Source organism: Sinocyclocheilus anshuiensis, unplaced genomic scaffold (assembly GCF_001515605.1).
Source record: "Sinocyclocheilus anshuiensis isolate Anshui unplaced genomic scaffold, SAMN03320099.WGS_v1.1 scaffold1578, whole genome shotgun sequence".
NCBI lineage: Eukaryota > Metazoa > Chordata > Actinopteri > Cypriniformes > Cyprinidae > Sinocyclocheilus > Sinocyclocheilus anshuiensis.
Genome location: NW_015544225.1, coordinates 716,245 through 738,838, shown reverse-complemented (window position 1 = coordinate 738,838; position 22,594 = coordinate 716,245). Strand labels below are relative to the sequence as shown.

The following is a 22,594-nucleotide window of genomic DNA, read 5'->3' as shown; positions in this document are numbered from 1 at the left end:
TTGTTCACCAATGGATCCTCTGCAGTGAATGGGTGCCATCAGAATGAGAGACCAAACAGCTGATAAAAACATCACAATAATCCACAAGTAATCCACATCTTGTGAAGCGAAAACCTGCATGTTTCTAATAAATTTATCAAGACGTTTTTCTCCATAAGGCATCTTGTCTGATTCAGGAGAGAAATATACACTGATCAAGGATTACTTGTGGATTATTGTGATGTTTTTATCAGCTGTTTGGACTCTCATTCTGACGGCACCCATTCACTGCAGAGGATCCATTGGTGAGCAAGTGATGTAATGCTAAATTTCTCTAAATCTGTTCCGATGAAGAAACAAACTCATCTACATCTTGGATGGCCTGAGCTTGTGCATATTTTCTGAGCTTGTGCACATTTGTTCACATATTTCTTTAAGTTTGTGCTCTTATTTTTATTAGTCTGTAGATGTGGTGGAATTGTGTCTGTTCTACTTATTAGAGAGAACAGATTTATGCCAAATCCCTCTGCTTGCAAATAGCTTCATCTCTTCACCTTCTTTAACAGTTTTTATGTATCGTAAATATGACTAGTAATATTTATTTGCTTATTTAACCAGTTTTGTTTCACTGTTATAATATTAAAACCCTAAAACCTGAATAATGTACCTAAATGCTAATCTCACTGTGTAAAAAAAAAAAAAAAGAATATCCTGACTGAATCTGAATTATTGTTGTTTTAAGAATATAAAGACAGCATAAACCTAATGATGAAAAGTGCATGTATAGTTTTGCATTTATGCTCTCAGTTCATGGCTCTTCTTTTAAATTAGTTGATTTCATCTTCTATTTCTCCTTATCAGTTTTAATAAAGATAATGAATGACTTGATGCAAGTTTGTTTTTTTCTTGCCTTCTTATTGGCATTATAGCATATTTGGTGTATGAGCGAATAGAAAAACCCAAACCTAATGTTTGTTTCAACACAGACGTGCAAATGAAGTGGGAAGTCATTTATTGGTGCATTCAACCACCAAACAAAGTACATTAAGAGTCAATAACATTGTCAAGACATTAGAGAATTAATCAAATGAACAATATATTCAAAACAGAGACTCAAATCTACATTGTCTCAATATAGAAATATCCTAATGGCACTACTTTTTCATTAACTGCTAAAATCACAAGATATGAGACTATTGCGATTTTGAACAAATATTTTATTATACATTATTAAATATCAACCAATGTTTATGTATATATGCAAATGACCTCTTCAGCTCAATTATGGTTTCACCATAGTTTAAATAATAAAGATTAGTATGTGTACAAAGCCAAACATAGATTGCATAGATTTTTATAAAGCACCAAATTTTTTACTATAAACAAATATAACAACAACAATAAAACACATTATAAAATCACACACAATCTTATATACTGGTTGAACAATATTTAAGAAATCATTTCAGATATGAGTTTTTACTACGGCTGTTGCAAATGTTAAAGACACTGGAAGTGTCCCAAATCCTTCCACAGAAAACAGTGATTTTTTTATGAAATGCATAAACAGTCAAATCAGGACAAACATTAATAATTAACCCACTGACAGATTCAATATGATTAATCAAAATAACCAGAACACCACTAACTGAACTAAGACCTTTAGCTACAGCAGACACTGCCATTACAGTATATATTCTATTAAATTAAAACTTATTCCACTTCCAGCTGAAAAGAAAATGGTTAAACATTTTTATCTGTAATACTGAGCGGAAATACTGCATATTCAAAAATGCACAAAACAGCAAAAAGCTGACAAGAGCCACTGAGGCTCAAAGACGGAGCATTTAATGATTTCAGAGAATGATGAAGAGATTTCTGAGCGTGCATTTTAGAGACTGATTGGGACTCATGGGAAAAAGATCATTTTTCATTTATGAGAGGCAAAGTGTAATATTCTTTAGTTCTTATAAAGCCAAGAAATGGCAGAATCTATAGAAAAAGGTAAGATATAAATTGTTGTGCCTTTTCTGTTCAACATCTGTTTGGCAGTATATGATGTTTATTTTTAACCAAATCATTAGAGAAAAAGAAAGAAAGAAAAAAAATCCAGGTCCGTAAATGTATGAAGTTGCATGTATTTAAAAAATAATTAACATTAATTACGTTTCACTGATGACAATATAATAATAAATCTAACACTTGTGGCTGGAAGCCAGTGTGAAAGGATTTTACACAAGACTATTTTGAATCCTAAAGAAGAAAGAAATTCAGAAGTGTAAAATATTTCAAAATGTAATGATCACAGAAAAGAGTTTCTGTAATGATTGCTTATGCAAACGTCACCCTGACCCACAATATGTATCTGAAATTGAGTTACAGTGCTTCAGAATGTCAGTCCTGAACAATTTTACATCCTTAAACGTTCACTACAACTCCCTAACACATGCGGCTCTAGTACTGTACATCCTCTGATGTTTAATCACACTCATCTGAGAGCTTTGCAGTGGATTGTTCAGTTGATTTGAAGAACGCTGGGCTGAAGGACAGACATCTGTTCTTTGTGGAATGTACATTTGGTCTCCCTTTCAAGTGCATGTTTGCAGTTATTGTATATTTAAATAATATAACCCAAGTATCTACAATATAGCACCAATGTGTTGAAAAGATTTATAGTTTTTACATGGTATATGTAGCAAATCTACTTACACAAACGCTTGAATACAATATAACAACATGCAGTTTCACACGTTGTTTTGTCAAGTACTTACCCTGAACTTACAGTATTATAATGCAAGTACATTGGCATTCAAGAGTTCTATAGTTGAATCATGCACATCTATGCTGCTGTTTTGTGGAATTGTTGCTGTTTTAAGTGGCAGTTGTGTGAATGAGTCCATCACTGAGGCATAAATTGCATGTTGTGTGCGGTGCTGGGGTGTGTTGGTGTGTTCAGGACACTTTCTGATAGGCTGGTGAGAGTGATTTGTGTGTGTGTGTGTGTGTGTGTGTGTGTTCAATCTGAGTCCTCGCTGCTGAAGGACAGGAGATCTTCTTCCGCTGGACTCACAGCTGCATCCTCAGACACGGTTCTGCTGCGGGATGTTGCCAGTCTGACGGAGAGAGGAAGAGTAATCCTTACTAGTTGAAAATTTTCAAAGGTTATAAATGAAAAAGAATAAAAAAAAATGCTGAGATCAGTTTTTTTATGTCTAAATGTTTGATTGAAACATCAATAGTTCAATCAGTAGTTTAATTACTGAATTGAATGGTCTTTGTGTCTGGTCTGAATGGTCTGAATTGAATTGTATTGAATTATCTATTTATTTATTGTCAATTTTATTTATATTTATTGCAAAAAAAAAAAAAAAAAAAACTTTAGGAAAGACAATCAGGGTTCCCACAGTCACTGAAAACCTGGAAATTTTATGGAATTTCAAATTTTGTTTTTCAGACTTGGAAAAATAATTTTATTATAATGTATTTGTATTTATTTATTTGAGTAAATATACACTTTTGCATGCATAGTTCTAAATAATTTATCAGCTACGCTACCGTTCAAAAGTTTGGGGTCAGTAAGAATTTTTTGTTTGTTTTTGACAAAAGTATCTTACCGAGGCTTACAGTAAAATACAGTAAAAAATACAGTAAAGCAGTAATATTGTAAAAAAAATTACAATTAAAAATCCTTTTTAATTTTAATATTTAATATTTTAATGTTTTAATATATAATTTATTCCTGTGATGGCAAAGATGAATTTTCAGTGTTTCAAGAAACATTATTATCAATGTTAAAAACAGTTGTGTAATGTTTTTGTGATACATTTTCAGAATTTTTCGATGAATAAAAAGTTTAAAATAATAGCATTTATTTAAAATAGAATCTTTACTGTCACTTTTGATCAACTTAATTCATCCTTGCTGAAAAAAAAAAAAACTACCGACCCTAAACTTTTAAACAGTACTGTAGATATATTGGACAAGCAATAATTTGTGAGCAAATCATTTGTTTGAGTCAGTTCTTTTCAGTGAATCATTCTGGTGAAGAAAGTGAACAGAATCATTTATTAGCGAATCCATCTGAATCAAAACAATTTTTAATTAATTATTATCCAGTAATCACAAATGACTTGAAAGCTCAGGAAAATTCACTGGGAACCCTGTTGTATGTTTTTGTGTTGAAGTGAAGCACATTAATCTTGTCAGGCAGTGACCATGAAGGAAACTACTGTAAGTGTGAAGCTTGTCTGAAGTGTAATGATATTAGTTTCTGGCTGAGGCTCATCATTAAGCAGTACGGTTTCTCTCACCTCACTTACCTGCGTCCATCTCCTCCACCTCCATATTGCTGCGTGGCAGGTGAGAGAGAGCATGACACATGCTGACAGTAAGCTATGGTTAAACCATCACATCCTTCCCAGCATCCCATTATTCAAACTATAGCAGCCTTTGTCAGCAAGTGGAGATCTAGATCTATTATTATGGTTTTTATTGTGTTTTTTTGCTTCATGCTCAGTGAAAGGAAAGAGCTGACTATATGGATTCGCCTCATCTGATTCACTTAGAGAACCCTGGTCCTTTGGCCCATTACATTACTTATAATAATGGATTCCATTGGCAGGATGACAGTGCTGTTTCTGACCTGCTGTATGAAAGTAATGAAGTCACAGTAATGCATTGGCATCACAACCAGTTACAACTTTATTGCAGCAGAGAATGTGGTAAGCAATCATAGAACGACTTGTATCAGGTTAAAAATACACTGAATAGAAAGCACATCCCTGTGCAACATAAGAATGCTTGTAACTCAGTAAGCAATCAGTTCCTAAGCATTAAGCAAAGAAAGCACTGATTTTATTGCTTGGTGCCCCATTAAAGATGTCCATACAAACAGACAGTGAAAAAAAATGTAATTAAATTAAAAATAAGAATTATACTTTAATTGAATATGATTATAATTGTATATCAATAATTCTAATTAATTAAAAGTTTATTTATTGTAATTTATTATAAAAAACATTAATTATTAATAAAATATCAATTTATTGTATTTTAATTATAAAATTCATCCAATGACAGAAAATATTATACTTTTACATGAATAATTCTTATAAATTAAACATTAATTATAAAAATATGAATTATTAAAAACAAAAATCTATTATTATATTCTAAATATAATTTAATTTAATTTAATTAATTCTAAAAACAAATTAATCCAATGACAGAAAAGCTTTTACATGAATAATTCTTATCAATTAAACATTAATTATAAAAATATGAATTATTAAAAAAAAAAATCTATTATTATATTCTAAATATAATTTAATTTAATTTAATTAATTCTAAAAACAAATTAATCCAATGACAGAAAAGGTTATAATTTTATATTATAATTCATCTTTATATAATACTTTACAATTAATTAAAATATTCATATGTTATTATTATTTATTATAAAAAAATTAATAAAATATGATCGTTAATAAAACATGATCGTTAATAAAATATGAACATTTTCAATATGAATTATTAACACAATATTAATTTGTTATTTTTTTAATGATAAAATTCATCGAATTACAGAGCAGATTATAATTTTAGATTAATCATTTAATTAAAAATATACATTATAAAAATGATGTATTATTAATAAAATATTAATTAATTAATTATATTTAAATTATAAAATTCAAATGACAGAACAGATTATAATTTCAGATTAATAATTTGAATTAATTAGAAATTGTTGCATTTATTATAAAATATGTATTATTAATAAAATATAAAATGAATGAATTGATTAATAAATTATTATACAATTATAAAATGAATGCAATGACAGATTCTATTTGTTTTTGTCTTTTTCCCACTTTGCCAGTTTCACTATCTGTTAATCTGCTAATAAGAACATATTTATTATTTTGGTAATTCTTGTTTATGTATCTAACAGCTTTAACTGTTCACAGAAAAGCTTGAATGAAGTCATTATGAACTCTTTACATGCCATCTGCTGCTGTCCTTGCAAAACGTGAATAACTCCAACCTATCATTGCACTCATTTCCAGGGCTCTGTTTGAATTGATATTAATAACTGTGTATGGAGAGACACTCATAAAATGATTCTCCACGGCCATTGATCTGAACCAGAGCCGCTGCAGTTAATGTTTTTCAGTGAATCTCGCTCCATCTCCACTTTATGAGATATAATGTCACACCTGAGGGAGCGTGAACACATTAGCTGATTATATGAGGCAAATATTTTACAAATAGTTCCACATCAGCATACAGATGGCCTCAAAATTAACACACACACATGGATGATATGCTAGAAAAACCCACATTTTGATTTCCTGGTGTCTTTAAGGAAGCAAATCAGCCCTTTTGCTTCTTGCTAATAAACAAAGAATTTTAGTGCATCTCGGGGGAAATCATCTCTTTTTAAATGCTGTATTCAGACATTTCCTGAGCCGCATTGCAGATAAAATGCTCTTAGAACAAACACAAGTGAATCCATTCAAATGTTTGGCGTCAGTAAGATAAAAAAAAAAGAAGAAATTAATACTTTTATTCAGCAAAGACTTTAAATTGATCAGAAGTGACAGTAAAGACATTTAGAATGTTAAAACAAGCTTTCATTTCAAATAAATACAATTCTTTTGTTAAAGAATCCTACAAAAATGTATCCCAGTTTTAAACTGATAATAATGAATGAATCTTGAGCAGCAAATCAGCATATTAGAATGATTTCTGAAGGATCGTGTGACACTGAACACTGAAGTCATGATGCTGTATGTATTAAAACAGAAAACAATATTTCACAATTACTATTTCCATTTTTACTGTATTTCTGATCAAATAAATGCAGCCTTGGTAAGAATAAGAGGCATCTTTAAAAAAAAAAAACTCATACAGACTCCAAACTTTTGAACGGTAGTGTAGATATTTTTTTTTTCTTCCACAGTAAGATCTTTTCTTTTTTTGTATATGTATGTGAGTGTATTTTAAAGCGCAAGTAGTGATCAATAAGCACTACATCTCTGAAATCTCTGATTTCTGAGACAGGTTGACTATGTGTGAGCAGAAGGGAACACAAACTTACCTTGAAAACGCATCATCGAGGCCATCTTCCGCATCCTGAAAATAAAAGAACAGAAAAAAATAATCACAGATCACATCTATATCAGACACACAGATTCACAGAGCATCTGTCAGCACCAGCATGCTGTAAAAACTTGATCTACAGTATCTTCTGTGACAGACAGTCATTATCTGAGAACAGCAGACTGAAGGTCCTAATTGGGTTTCAGAACCTGCCTGAGCAGTGAATGGAATTCAATCACAGCTGAAAAGTAATTAACAAAGGCACAGTTGAGCACGGTGTGCAGACAGAGAGCTTGACAGATCCAATCTTTCATAAAACAGACCTTGGCAACTAAACTGGAAATAGGCCGCTCTCCACCTAGTGGTCATGTGTTCAATCAATAATATTGTATTTAAGCAGACAATGCCACTTAGTGGTGACTATGCGCTATATCAACAGGACAGGCACTGCTGACTGACAATACAATGGCAGTTAGCCAATGGCAATAGAGTAATTACTGCCTTGACATGCTCTTTGGTTTCAAAACAACTGACCTTCATTTTGGAGCTGATACTCTGCACAATAGTGGCATTCTTTCAGCAAATGAATGAAGATTCATATGATGATGCCATTCAGGTTACCAGAAAGACTGCCTTGCATTTCAGCCATATTTTATCACATAATACAGAAATAAACTCCTGCATGTCCTTCTATGAAGGGATACTTGTGTAAAATTAATTGTGCTCCAAATTGAGTTCAGTAAGATTTTATTTTTTTGAAATTATTACTTGTATTCACATTCACACATTCAATTGACCAAAAGTGACAGTAAAGACATTTACAATGTTACAATATATGTATATTTTCAAATATATTGCTTTTGAGCATATCATAATCATTTCTGAAGAGATCATGTGACACTGAAAACTAGAGTAACGGCTGCTAAAAAATTCAGCTTTACCATCACAGGAATACATTAGATTTTAAAATACATTAAAACAGAAAACATTTATTTTAAATTGTAATGATATTTGACAGGATTACTATTTTAATGTATTGCTGACCAAAAAAGAGACTTCTTTCAAAAACATAAAAAAAAAAAAATCCAGTCACACTTTATTTTAAGGTCCAATTCGCCATTAACAAACCATTAACTATGACCTTTGTCTCAATAAACTCCTAATTTGTTGCTTATTAATAGTTAGTAATGTGGTTAGGTTTAGGTGTTTAGAATTAGGTATGTAGAATACGGTCAGACAGAGTATGTGCTTTATAAGCACTAATAAACAGCACAATATGTTAATAATAGGCATGCTAATAAGCAACCAGTTAAACAGCACTATGTAACTTTTTCTGTGTTCAAAATTTGCAAAATGTATATAATGAGCGAGTACATCGTGAATTCATCTTCCAAACCGCGTTTTTGTCTTATTCCGAATCACTACGGTACACTTATAATAAGTACTTATATTTGGACTATTGTAGCCTGGTCGGGTCGTCACCGCTGCGGAGTAACACATACCTGCGTGAATCGCCATAGACATAAACTTAAGAGAAGTAGCTCCGGTTGGAATGTTCTTCCGCGGGATGTGTGCAGTTCTATTTATTAACCGCTAGAGCGCCAAATGTTACATAGTGCTGCTTTAATAGTGAAAATTGGTCCCTTTACTAAAGTGTTACCAAAAATCCTTCCAACCACAAACTTCTGAATGGTAGTGTGTGATAAAAGTTAATAAAGGATGACATCATACCCAGGAGTCATGTTTGATTGGTCGTCTCCTAGCTTTGCTGCGTGGAGATGGTGAAAGGAAGGAAGGGAAGAAGGGCTTCCTAAGTTTGTGCTCCATCAGAGCCTGAGTCTTCTCCTCCTCTGACACAAGTAAAGAACACAAATGAAGAGTATTCCCAACTGAATAAAATTAAGACAGACATCCAGTAAACCATTGTTTTCAAACCAATAAATGTACCTGAAACACTGTTTGCTTCAGATTCAGGCTGAGATTCAGGGTCTGAACAGGTGTAGCATGTGCGGGTTTTCTTACTTTTGTCTGCAAATTAAGACACAGGAATATAGGCCTATCTTTATAGTTGGTATATATTTATAGCAACAAAGGGCAAAAAACCTCACCTTCCTGTGCGATCTCCCACAAATCCAGAGCTACTTTGAAAGCTTGTGCAACTGTCAGAGTCACAGCCTGAGCCTGTGGAGGACACGTGATCGCACAAAATCAAAGAGAGCTTTGGGTGAGATTTTGAAGAATCATGCTCTTGTCCACTAGATGGCGCTAGATACCAATTATAGATACGGATCAAGAGAAGAGACTGTGGCTTCCACAATAACAGTTTGTCAAATATAATACAAAAACTGTAGCGAGAAAATAGCTAATCATTAAACAGGTCACACAGCAAGGTGATGAAGGATTACAAAACTATCAAAATGGAAAAATTTTAAAGTGAGTGTGTGTAGATCGATCGATAGATAGATAGGAATTTTACATTGTGCCATCTGTAACATCCGAACATTTTCACAATGTGCATCTGAAGACACTTACTATTTTCTTTTTTTGGCACAGGAAGGCATGGCACTCCAGAGTTTCGTTGAACTGGCTTTGGGAGACGTAGGCAAAGACCTTATCCTGAGTTTTGTCTGTTGTGCAGTAAGATATTCTGCAGAAGCAAGAAATACAAGCTTTTCACTGTTTTCATCAAACAAAGTTTCTGGGAATGTATAATGTACTGACAGGGTCTTGGTTATGACTGAACATTTATCTTTCAATAATATCAATGAAAGCGTGTGAAAATCACCAGCTTTATGTTACAGAGAAACTGCAACCTAAACAAGCTGCCTGGAGTTCAGTGACAGAAAGGTCTGTGGACCAACCAAGACGATTCCTGTCAAAAACAGATTTGTACTTTTAAAAAGTAAAATCTCTCAGATTCATATTGGTAACATCTGTGGGTGAACTATAATAAGACTTATTTCTGCATCAAAAAGTTCTGTCATCATTGTTCCAAACCTGTATTATTTTGTTTCTGCTGTGGAACACAAAAGAATATATTCTGAAGAATGTTTACACTTCTCTCTTCCATTCAGTGACAGTTTCCTCTAGTTTAAACAGTAGAGTATGGCGCTAACAACACCAAGAAATGCATAAACTAAATAATTATATAGCATTAAAGGCAATGTAAGTTGATTTTTATTAAAGTAAATGGGACTGAGCTGCCACGCTCCAAAAAGCACCTAGAAAAAATTATTTCTGGAGCCATTTGTTGATCATTTGTTTAAAGAACAGACTGAAATTCAATGTTATTCTTTCAATACAATCTTGCCATTGAAAATTTTGCTTGACAGTCATGGTCACCATTCATATTCAATAACAGTGGAAAATTACAGTGAGTAAATCATGACAAAAGTTAATTTTTTGTTTAGTTTTTTCCACTAGACTGTCGTAATATCCTGTCAATCTATACATTTTTAGTGTTATTTTAATTTTTTTGTAAAGAGAGCCAGAGATCAACAACACTGTGTAGATTGAGATTTTACAACCAATATGATTATCAGATATAATATCAGACACACAGAATATGAACCATCGGAAATGTAATGGAAAGTGGATTTTGAATGTCATTTTAGGAAAAGGATAGAAATTTAGAGCACCAACCCAAAAGGGCCTGTGTGAAATAATGAGATACATTAGACAAAGATTGGGGGGAGACAGAGCTCTGATCTCACTTCATCTACAATTGTTAGTGCACGGCTTCTGATGCACGACCTAAATAGAAATGCCCAAGACTCTCTATTCCCTTTCTCCCTCCCCTTTCTGTCTCTGAACATGGGGGGTGTGGTGAATTATCATTTATTCCAGTCTGTGGTGCATTGCACACTTTCATTATTGAAGAGTGAAAAGCTGAGAGGGAAGGAAACTGTAAATGGCCTGAATGTAGCTTGTTTGTAGCTCAGTTGAAACCGAATGAAAGATGGGGGGTGTTTTATCCTAAACAACCTCAGCTATACTGACAAGAACTTTTAAATCTTTGCTTTCATGGAAATCAAATACAGTAGGAAGTTCTGAAAGTAACTCCATAGAATTCCACAAAATGTAATGCATTACAAAGCACTTATTTACGTTTTACATATTTACATTCCAGTCCTTGAATTTGATTTGGCTGCACGGCATTATAAGTGTGCTGAGTATAGTCCAACAAAACAGTTTGCATCACTCCACTTGAATGTGTTTGTGAGTACTACAGGTGGACATTTTTTATTAGCTCTTTCTGCAGGTTACATTGGTTACATTTACTAACAAAACAAGTGACTATGTTTATGAGTGAGTCGTTGAATCATTCACACAACCGATTTGTTAAAAATCACCAAATTATTCAGGAACAAAATGCCACTACTATGTGTTGCTCGTGTAAGTTCGCAACAATTTTCATTGCAATAAAATAACTAACAATACTGTGTTCAAAATGTAAGATATTTATTTTTTGAACTATTTTTATTGTCAGCGTGTTTTCATTCCTTTGCACTATACTTTATATGAATGACAAAACTTTACTCTGACTACTCTAAGAGCTTACAGATTTTCCAAATGCTAAACAAAGAAATGCAAAGCAATTTTTACTGTATACATATGTATATTTGTTTAATTTTTATATTCATATTTTATATATTTATAATTCCTATAACATATAATTATACTGTATGTATGAATTTATTTAAAAATTAATTTTAATTTAATATTATATTTATATTTCTATACATACTGTATATAAAACATTACATTTGAATAATTAAATATAAAATGTATGAAAACAGTTTGTGAATACAGGAAAAAAAGCCCTTGCTTATTTTAGCTTTGGCAGTGTTTGCATTGGCAGGGTCACAGCTCCCTCAGTGATGCCCTACTGACTCCCCTCTCTCGCCGAACACATAACAGTGGAATATGACATTCCCAGAATGGGAAAAAAGCCAAAGTGGGGTTTAATCTTTTCATGAACCCCCATTCAGTTAATGCGGGACCATAGTGAATCTCATTACACAAATCACTGTGCAAGATTTGCGGCTTAGGAAAATGATGTCTTGCTCACAAATATAGATGTTTTCTTTTCAAGACAAGCTGGCAGTAGTGAAACTGATGTGTGTATTTGGATAAAAAGGCACATAAAAATCCTAAATTGCAGTAAGCATTGACAGAACTGAAACACAAGCAGCAAAAAAGACCCAGAATGCCCTTCAAACCTTTACAACTTCTGATGTAATAAAGCTGACATCTCCTACTGAGCCTAGACAAACAACATCATCTCATATTTTTCACTAAAAATAGAACGGCTGTGTTTTTTTTCTTCTTCATTATTTGTATATGCGGCTGTGGAGAGGGGGATGGGAGTCAAAGGAGTGAATAAAGATGAGGAAAAGTATTCATATAATCGGCGCTAATGTGTTTCCTTCTTTTCAAACCCCCACCACTTCATTCAGAATGCTCTCGTTTTCCTTGCTGTCAGTGAAAAGGCACAAAATACCCATGATTCTGTTCTTCACCCTCCAAATGGCTGTCCAAAACCCCCTCGGGTCTGGGTTGAAATAGCATTTATTATAGCATTCCAACTGAACTCTGATTTCATGGTCCCCTGGCACTTGTGTTTATTCTCCAGCCTCCTTTGAAAGTCAAACTGAGGCTGTATGATCAAATTCTCATTCTGCCATATAAGACGCTTCGCTCCAGGGTGTTTTCTTTTATCCTGAGGTGTGCTTTACCTGGATCAGGCCAAAAACAAGCAGAAGCTCAGTGCTGTGGAGAGCAGTTTGTCCTGCTACGTGAGCTCTCAGCATTTATCTGTCTTACACAGGAATCCATATGCCATCACACTAAACAGCCAGAACCCCACAGAGCATCTCTGAAGGGTGCAGGCAGGACGGTCCCAAGGATGGAGGAGTTCCAGGTGCAAGGACAGAGTGTTTAGTTGCAGACCTGATGCTCTGCTGGCATACATTGCAAAATCATGAGAAAAAAAATGAATTTGTATATTTGTCATTATTACCACTGAAAAATCTAAATATCCATTAAACAAACAATTTTATATTACGACTAAGAGAATATACAGTATCTTAGAATAAATTATATTTCTTACCCATTTGGAATATATATATATATAACACTATTAATATATATATATATATATATATATATACACACACACACACACACACACTGTATATATATATTGTATATATATACATATAGTATATTATTTAAGTTAGAACAAGTAGAAACATAATAAATATAAAAAACATAAATAAATATAAAAACAATAATTAATAAATAAATAAATAAAATCAAAGTAATATCTTACACAATTGATTGCTTTCCAAAAATATTATTTTGTTTTAATTACACTATAATTCTACATTTATATTGAGACTAGATAGAATATACAGTACTGAATTATTTTGAATTAAGTTTTTCTTCTCTGTAAAACTGTTAGGTTATAATATATATATATTATGCAAACCTCAACAAACAGTGTTTAGTACAATGAACTAACAATGAACTAACTAAGAAATAATTAAAAAATTCTAAATACATAAAATCTAACTATTTTATTTATTCTAATCTAATTAAATCTAACTATTTCAAAAATTCAATTTTACTAGAAACCAATAATGTAAAAGAGGCAGGGAGGGCATGTGTGGTGTATTATTTAGAGAAAATGAGAAGGAAGGAAAGGACAGAGTAAAGAATGAGAGAGAAGGAAGGATGTGGAATACGTTTTCTTACAGGAGGGGATTAAAGAGATGGGTGATTCCCGTGACTGTGTCTCTGGTGTAGCTGATAAGGGGGATCAGCACGGGGGTTTCTCTCATGCCCACTGAATAATACACCTCCCTCCAACAGACGGGTATAATACAAGCAAGATGCACCACAATCCCAAATTCATGAATATGATATAAGCACGTCACCTCTTGCATCAACATTTGTTTGACATACTCAAATGTTAATGATTCACTGGTTAGTGATCTCACGGCTGACTTCATGTTGTTCTACAGACCTTGACTGACTAAAAATCTTTAAACAATTGATTTGGAGGGAATGAAGTAGGGAGGCTTATTCCAATAACTGACACAATGGCTTTTTAAAATGCTGAGAACATACAAAACAAGAATAACAGTTTTATCAGGTTCTTCATGTGGTTTAAATTACCTGGGTTTGTTCAAGACAAAAATATTATTTCATATGAAGACATTTTAAAATATAATAAAATAAAAAACAAAATACTTTAAATTGTAATAATATTTCACAATATTATGATTCGTACTGTATTTTGATTAAATAATTTTTTATTTTTTTTTTGGGAATGAATGCATTTTTGAAGATGCCTTTCCATTAGCACCACACTGTGATTTTCAAATTATGATACAAAAAAGCATTTGTGATTTTGGTCTGTTTTGGTGTGGTTTTATACCTGTAAATGGAAACGTCCTCGATGAGGTCATTGGTCTCAGTGTCTGAGATGATGATTCCTTTGGGGGAGACAGTGAGGGTCACTTTCCGAAACTTCTTTGCACTGGCCCGAGCCTGCGTGTGGATGACAAGCAAAAACCATTTGTGTGAACTCTGAACAAATATCTTTGTCATTGTCAGCTTTAAAATGTCACTCATAACTCCCTGACCATAAACAATAACCTCTAAAGGTCAGCAAAATCTGTGTGGGCTATTAACTCCAACTCCACAGGTACAAGAGCTGAAAAGAGATGATGCTTCATATATAAAATTCATCTTATGCCTTGTTACTATGATCCTGGCATGTGAACACACTGGTACAGCAATGCAGTGTGTTGGCAGGAAGAAATGAGGCTAACATGGATGAGGACGAGAGAAAATTATGGTTGAAATGCAGAACTATGATCCTGGCATGTGAACACACTGGTACAGCAATGCAGTGTATTGGCAGGAAGAAATGAGGCTAACATGGATGAGGACGAGAGAAAATTATGGTTGAAATGCAGAAGAGGAGAGAGAGGGGACTTGTCAAGGACAAAGGAAATCAGGCAAAGCATATCTGGAGGGTCTTTCTCTCTCCCCTGGAGACAGTAAACACTGATTTAAAACACAATGAAACTCATCTCAATGATTCACAGTCTGACAGTTGGGAGAGAAAGTTGTCACGTCCTGATTTGATTGTGCTGCTACAGAAAGCAAAACTGTTTTTCAGATATCTGAGAGAAAAGGAATCATACTGTTTATTTAAGCCTGTAGAGCCTGAAATATAAAAGTAAAAAAAAATTATCAAATTTTTTGAATTTGAAATGGAGCAGTTTATTAAAGCTTCAGACAAAATATAAAAATAATAATAATAATAATAATAATAAAAATAAAAAATCTCAAATAAAATTTAAAAAAGAAAAATGCATACAGTATGTGTTTGTTGTGGAGTCATATCGATACATCAGGCTTTTCTGGTTCATATATAAATAAAAATAAATAAATAAAATAAAATAAAATAATAAGCAAATATTAAGGTGTAATTTCGATAGAAAGTCTGTTTGTGTTATCATAAACTATTGATCAAAAAAGCCTTTGGTCTCTGTTTTGTTTTGTTAATCAATTTGATACTAATAAGAATCATCAACAGACTGTTTACAAAGTTCTTTTCATGACCTCCAATACAATAAAAAAATCAAAATAAGGAAAAAAGATTTTATTTTATATTTTTATTTAATAAAATATTTAAAAAATAATTATTATTATTAATAATAATAATTATTATCATTATTGTTATCATTATTATTTTTATTTTACTGCAAATGTTTTATAATAATAATAATAATAATAATTATTATTATTATTATTACGTGACAACATCATTTTATACCACTATAAACTGTCAAAGGCACAAAATGATGTTAAGTAAGATTTTGTGCCAACTTGGATCATGATCATTCCTTACTATTCTCAATTTCTCAAGTCCTTGACACATTTTTACTGTGATGACTGACCGTGGCTACAATCCTCCTGATAGCAGCCGCTGCCATGTCTTCTCCTTTAGGCTGGCCAACCAGAGTCATGCCCAGGTACTTCACGTTGAACATCATCCCTTCCAAGAGTGTCTCTTTGGTGTCCGTCCAGTTCTCTGGGAGCTCTAAAACACAAAATAAACATTTTCATCTTTTGTTATTTAAAAGAATAGTTCACCAAAATTTGAAAACCCTGTCATTATTTACTCACCCAGATGCTGTTTCAAACCTGTATGACTATATATACACAAGGAGACACCGAATGACACCCTGACTCTCTGACTGATTCTCTGTCTCGAATATTCTGTCAAACATCTTATTTTGTGTTCCACAGAAGAAAGAAATTGGTTAACAAACCAAATGTTCAAGGCTTTAAAAATCAAAGGCTCAAAAGAAACTGCCTGAAATGTGAATGTGTATTTATTAATTAACACTGCAGGATATCACAAGGTAGATGCCTGGCAGGCAGCAATTATGAAAGAATTATATTTTTGTTGTAATAATAATGAATAACTGGAAGCAAAAAGTCCAAACTTTGTTCATATAAAATACATCCATTCAACACAGATGACAGGTTTCACACCTTTCCATTAGGAGAAGTGGGGCTCATTCCCATGTAAGGAGAAATTCAAAACTGTGCCACACAGTGAGCTTTAAATAGCTTTCCGGTCCCATTTGGGTCTAATATAAAGCCCTGTAGGAGTGCAGAGCTGGATCGAAAGATATGCAGAATGAACCTGACTAGACATCCACTGCCCTGCTAGTGCAATTTTGAGGGAAAAAATCTATATAAAGCAAGCAGTGGAGTGCTGGACCTTAACCCACTGTTATATCAGTGTGAATTATTGATTGTTATGCTTTCAGAATGACAAAGATCCTTTATTATTATTTTATATACTAAATTTCTTATGGACGAAAAACCATCAGAACTGAAGGAAGAGAGCATTTAAAATAGTGCCTTCTTGATAATTTATATTTATCCTGACAGGTAAGCCAAAGTTTGTCTATTTCAAACATCAGTAAACTCTTTATAAAGTTCTTCTTTTGACCTCCAGTAGCTGAATAGAAAACCAAATAAGAAAAATGTTTATTTTACAATAATGATATTAATAATATTATAATTATTATTGTATATCCTATATTTTATTTATAGAAAACACTTAAAAAAGGACAACATAAAAAGAACATTTAAAAACCTCCAGTTGCTCAACAGAAAACAAAATAAAACATATATATATTTTACAATAATACTACTACTACTAATAATAATACATTTTATTAAAATTGTGTTTATATACTACATTTAAGAAAAACCTTAAAAACGGACAACATGAAAAGAACATTTAAAAACCTCCAGCTCAATAGAAAACAAAATAAACAAAATATTTTACATTAATAATAATAATCATAATAAAAGTTATAATAATAATAAACATGATTACAGGTATTTTATTTTATATACTAAATTTCATATGGAAGGAAAAACATCAGAACAAGAAACATGACAAGAAAATAAATTCATCGTGACAGGTAAGACAAAGTTTTTCTTCTTCAAACATCAATAAACTCTACAAAGTTCTTCTTGTGACCTCCAGTAGTGCAATCAAAAACAAAATAATAAAAAATAAAATTTTGCATGAATAATAATGTGTAATAACAATAAAATAAAGAAGAACAGTAGACTATTGTTCTTGTTGTTTTATTTACTCCATTTCACATGCAAGAAAATTGATCAAAACTGCAAGCAGAATTCTTCTTGTGACCTCCAATAACTAAAAAAATAGAAAGTACTTTGAAGAATATTTTATATGAACAATAATGTGTAACAACAACAATAATAATAACAATTTCAGAAAGGCAGAAAGACAGCAAATAGTGCCGCCTCGATATTCATCGCAACAAGTGAGCCAAAGTTCATCTATTTTAAACGTGCACTTATGGTGTGTGCCACTTTCTACACATACATACACATTGATTACTTCTATGTCCCTTTGCCTAAAAAAGCAGCTATGGAGGACAGAAACTCATCTAATCTGACAGTTCCGTGTCCTGCTCTGACAGCTCTGCATGCAGCCATCTGGCCCTCCCAGCAGCACCAGCTGTTTGAGGCCAGGAAGACAATACCACCATCACGGCTTTCTCAACTGCAAGTGAATTATTAACCTGCAGAGACACAAAATCTATCTCAGCACTCAATAAGCAGGAAAACTAACCCTCAATGCTCTCTCAGCACTGCAACCATCTCTAAATGACATGTTATAGCCTATTCAGAATGGGCCGCGGGGCGTGGAAACATAACAGAAGTAGCCAAAAAGCTCTAAGGGTGACTTGCTGGCATGTATAATCTCCTTGAGCTGTTGCAGCACATTTGTCGTGCTGAAATCCTAAACTGGGAATGCTGACACACACAAAACTTGGGCCACAATAAAGCTGCAACTAGAACTTGAGGGATGTACCATACGTTCAGCAGGCTGCTAAATGAATAATTGATCAGATTCGTGTTGGTGCTCCAGGCCTTCGCTCAGATTAGATTGAAGTAGGACATGTTTATGTTCATAAAACTTTGCAAAGGTTATGACAAAGTGAAACAAATAAAGCAAAAAGGCCATAAGTGCTGATAGTAATTGGATTTTTACAGGTTTGGCCAACGGAAGGATGATATGTTTTTGTCTGGTGTGAGAGTGGCATTTTTAACAGCACATAATTTGACATCTGGGTTGGTGCATGTGTGTCTGTGTGATAGAGTGATCCGATTTGTGCAAACGTAAAATGCGATTACCACAGACGCCGAGACGTGCCGTAACCGCATTTGTGTCTGCGCTACACAAAACCTGCATGGCATTTCTCCAGACTGATCTTGCCGCATGTAAAGGTCTCTGTGATGCAATGCTTATGCTTTTGAAGTTTTAAATCAAAAGAAATCTACTTAAACACGTTGTTTAGCATATTATTATTTTGTCAGAAGCTTTTAAATCGGTTGAGCTGAAATCTGGAATCTCCCAGCAAACACAGAACATTCCACTACCGTTACTGTATGGTTCCTGTTTGGGAAAATGTAGGCTACATGCTGGGCTCCCTAATGGTTATTTTCAGGTTTTTATTTTATAAAAACAAATGTTTTTGTGTGCTAACCTAATAAATACGTAGGCCTATACACAACATTCTCTAGCGGTTTTAGGTTTTATTTTATATATATTTTTTTTGTATATCAGTCTAATAAAAAAGTATACACAACCTTCTTTAAGTAAACAATAAGGTACGAGAGGCCGTGCTGTATTCACAATACATGAGGTACGAGGAAGGGGATGGGGGGGCCCGCAGCTGCGTTAGCCCAGAGCTCCGCAAAGGCTTAACACGGCACTGTAACCTATATATGATATTTTCTCACACACATACAACTGCTTATCTCTCAGCATGAGAAAACGTGTTTTCCGATTCACGGCACAGTGCAAGTTTGCAAGCCTCGTTACAGTGTAAATTGATGGACATATGGACATGCAGAATCCTACCTGAAACAGAAAACGAATTAATACAGACATATTCCCTCATCACTTCCGAAACTGTGGGCTTCCACACACACGCACACACACACACACACACAACACACACACACACACACACACACACATTAACGTATCTTGCTCCAGAACAGTTTGTTTGACAGAGGAAGGGCGTGATCTCAAAATTTAAGGTGAATGATCGATGCAACATAACGCAAGCAGGGGTCACTCATACTTCATTAAATAAATATCAAACAGTTTTGCTGAAATACATAGCCTAATACATGGAACAGTTTTTACGCTAACATTATATTACTGATTGCGTTGCTGAGGGTGTGATACACAGAACCGTTGGGTGAAGCGGTCATATAGTGAGTGAAGTGACATGTGGCCAAGTATGGTGACCCATACTCAGAATTAGTGCTCTGCATTTATCCCATCCAAAGTGCACACACACACACACCGTGAACACACACCCGGAGCAGTGGGCAGCCATTTTTTGCTGCGGCGCCCGGGGAGCAGTTGGGGGTTCGGTGCCTTGCTCAAGGGCACCTCAGTCGTGGTATTGAAGGTGGAAGAGAGCACTGTACATTCACTCCCCCCACCTACAATCCCTGTATTATATAAGGGGAAATGACTTCCCCTTATATAGCTGTGCTTTATAGTGAATAAAACACAGCTGCTGAACAATCAGAATCGAGGACTAGAACTAACCATTTTGTAAAGGTTATTTTTAGGTTTTATTTTTAGAAACAAACCTTCTCAGACTTTTGCGGGAAGGTTTGTGTGCTTACATAATAAGAGCGTATATACACAACATTCTTTTAAGGTCATTTTAGGCTTTATTTTTTTTAAATAAACTTCTCATTGACTTCCATAGTAATTTTTTTCCATGGAGATCATCAACTGATTGGTTACCCACATTCTTCAAAATATCTTTGCTTACGTTCAGCAGAAAAAAGAAACTCATGCAGGTTTGGAACAACATGAAGGTGAGTAAATGTTGACAGAATTTTCTTTTTTTGGGGGGGTGAACTATCCCTTTATCTTTTAAGGGTGATTATTTAGTTTTTCTTAAGGACCAAACAGTGTGTTTTCACTGAGTCAATGGATGCCTTAAACTGTGACACTGAAGGAAAGCAAGTGAGACAGCGAGTCACAGATCTAGTTATATATGAGTACTACATACTTAATGGTCTCATTTACACTCAAAAGTCACATGAATACTCAAGCGTGCTGAATCCCAATAAATATAATGACTGCATTTACATGATAAGATGATTAATTAAAACATGAGCTCACACATGGACACACAGGCAGGACAGTTGCCCGTAGCAACGAGTAAATCAAATGCCTAGATTCCTGGAATGATTCTGCACTAGCATTTTTTTGGATCACGTACATATTGAATATAAAATACCTCAGACTTGAATGGTTCGAGCCATCAAAGAAAAATAAACTGTTTTACTTTGTGCTGACAGCAGCTGAATAAAAGGCCTCTGATCTCTGCTCTGCCATTTAGTGTCTAAATAATGAGTGTTGGGAAGAATCTAGGACATTACCTTGACAGAATATAGGACATGATACGGCGGAGAGGGAGGGAAGGGGAGTTTGAGAATAGAACTGATTCCATCAGCCCATAAGTGGAATACACACTAAAAACTGAAGCTGCTGCAAAAAAACATTGAAGAAGCTTCATTTTTTGCTGTAAGGTACTTGAGTTGGCTATATGAGTTATTACAAATGTTCTTAATTCTTCTTTAAGTTATTGGTGGTGTACTCAAAAGTTCTCATCTTGTATCAAGCCGTAAAACATTGTTGATTCTATTTAGAACCTTTATTTCTAAGAGTGAAGGAGTTCAGTTACATGTGCATTGCTGAGGAGGAATAACAGGAAGGTGTCAATATTTAATTTTGTGTTCTCAGAGCCGGAGCTGTTTGAGCTGTGTTGATTATGGCCATATATTCATCAGATTTCTCTGCTCAGGACAACCAGGCTAGTGTCAGACCAAGCTCCGTTGCCTAGCAACAAAAGTCACTGGGCATAAGACAGTCCTACAATGGGGGTTGTTATTAAACATCAGCAGTCAGAATAGCACACACTAAACTCTGGGAAAGAATTATAATCATCAAATTATGTATATAACAATGTTAAAATGAATATTACATATTTTCTGAATGGTAATACAGCAAATATAGACAATAAATCTAACATCTTTTATTATTGTGCATTCCTGTAACCATGATCTAGGTGCAGTGGTGTAATGTAACGAAGTAATAATACTTTGTTACAGTAATTAAGTATTTTTTGGGAGTATCTGTACTTTACTTGCGTTTTTATATTTCAGCCAGCTTTTACTTTTACTCCACTACATTTCCTAATTAAAATACTTTTACTCCGATACATTTCCCCGAAGCATATTCGTTACTTACTACAAAATAGTCAGAAATGTCCCCTCTGAGATACATAAACTGTGTAAATACATCTAAATGCTATTTCAGATGCAGATTCCAGTAATGTTTTCTTATGTTGGAATGTAAGACACTAAGTACCGGATGAAGTGCTTCAGTTTTTTACTCAAAAATACAAAATGAAGTCATTTTCTGGTAAGATAGCTGTACTTTTACTTGAGTATGGCTTTCAGGTACTTTATACACCACTGTCTAGGTGCATAATAATGCTGCAGACATGAAAACAATGCAAACATGAATTCAGAAAATGTGAAAATAATAAAAAAAATACATATAAAAAATATAAAAAACTTTCGCTATATAAAAATAAAATACTTTGCTTTTCGTGGTGCAAAAGTGAATTCAAACAAGTTATAACTGATATAGAGTTAAAAAGTTACATAAAATCCACAGTTTTTTTAATATAAATTCAGAGCCAGAGTGATTTTTCAATGCAACTGAATCTTATTATTTAAACTGATGATTAAAACTAGGGATGCACCGATAACGATACTGGTATCGGTATCAGGCCCGATACTGGTCTCCTGTACTCGTCATCGTACT

At 33.7% G+C, this 22,594-nt stretch overlaps 1 protein-coding gene across 4 annotated transcripts in view; it reads right to left on the bottom strand.

Annotated features, from left to right (window-relative positions):
- Positions 1–2,099: 2,099 nt before the first annotated feature.
- The window catches only part of LOC107697321 (low density lipoprotein receptor adapter protein 1-B-like), a 39,748-nt gene continuing 19,253 nt past the window's right edge, over positions 2,100–22,594 (bottom strand). Inside the window, exons 2-10 of one of the 4 annotated variants that reach the window (XM_016498059.1) lie at positions 16,062–16,204; positions 14,528–14,640; positions 9,616–9,730; positions 9,192–9,264; positions 9,031–9,111; positions 8,815–8,933; positions 7,082–7,116; positions 4,299–4,327; positions 2,100–3,092 (exon numbers count right to left, since the gene is read on the bottom strand). In XM_016498059.1, the coding sequence (XP_016353545.1) occupies positions 3,046–3,092; positions 4,299–4,327; positions 7,082–7,116; positions 8,815–8,933; positions 9,031–9,111; positions 9,192–9,264; positions 9,616–9,730; positions 14,528–14,640; positions 16,062–16,204 (755 nt within the window). In that variant the 3' untranslated portion in view covers positions 2,100–3,045. Of the gene's footprint in view, positions 3,093–4,289; positions 4,328–5,981; positions 6,198–7,081; positions 7,117–8,814; positions 8,934–9,030; positions 9,112–9,191; positions 9,265–9,615; positions 9,731–14,527; positions 14,641–16,061; positions 16,205–22,594 lie in introns of those variants that run through there. The other 3 variants (XM_016498060.1, XM_016498058.1, XM_016498056.1) reach the window with 3 other exon arrangements.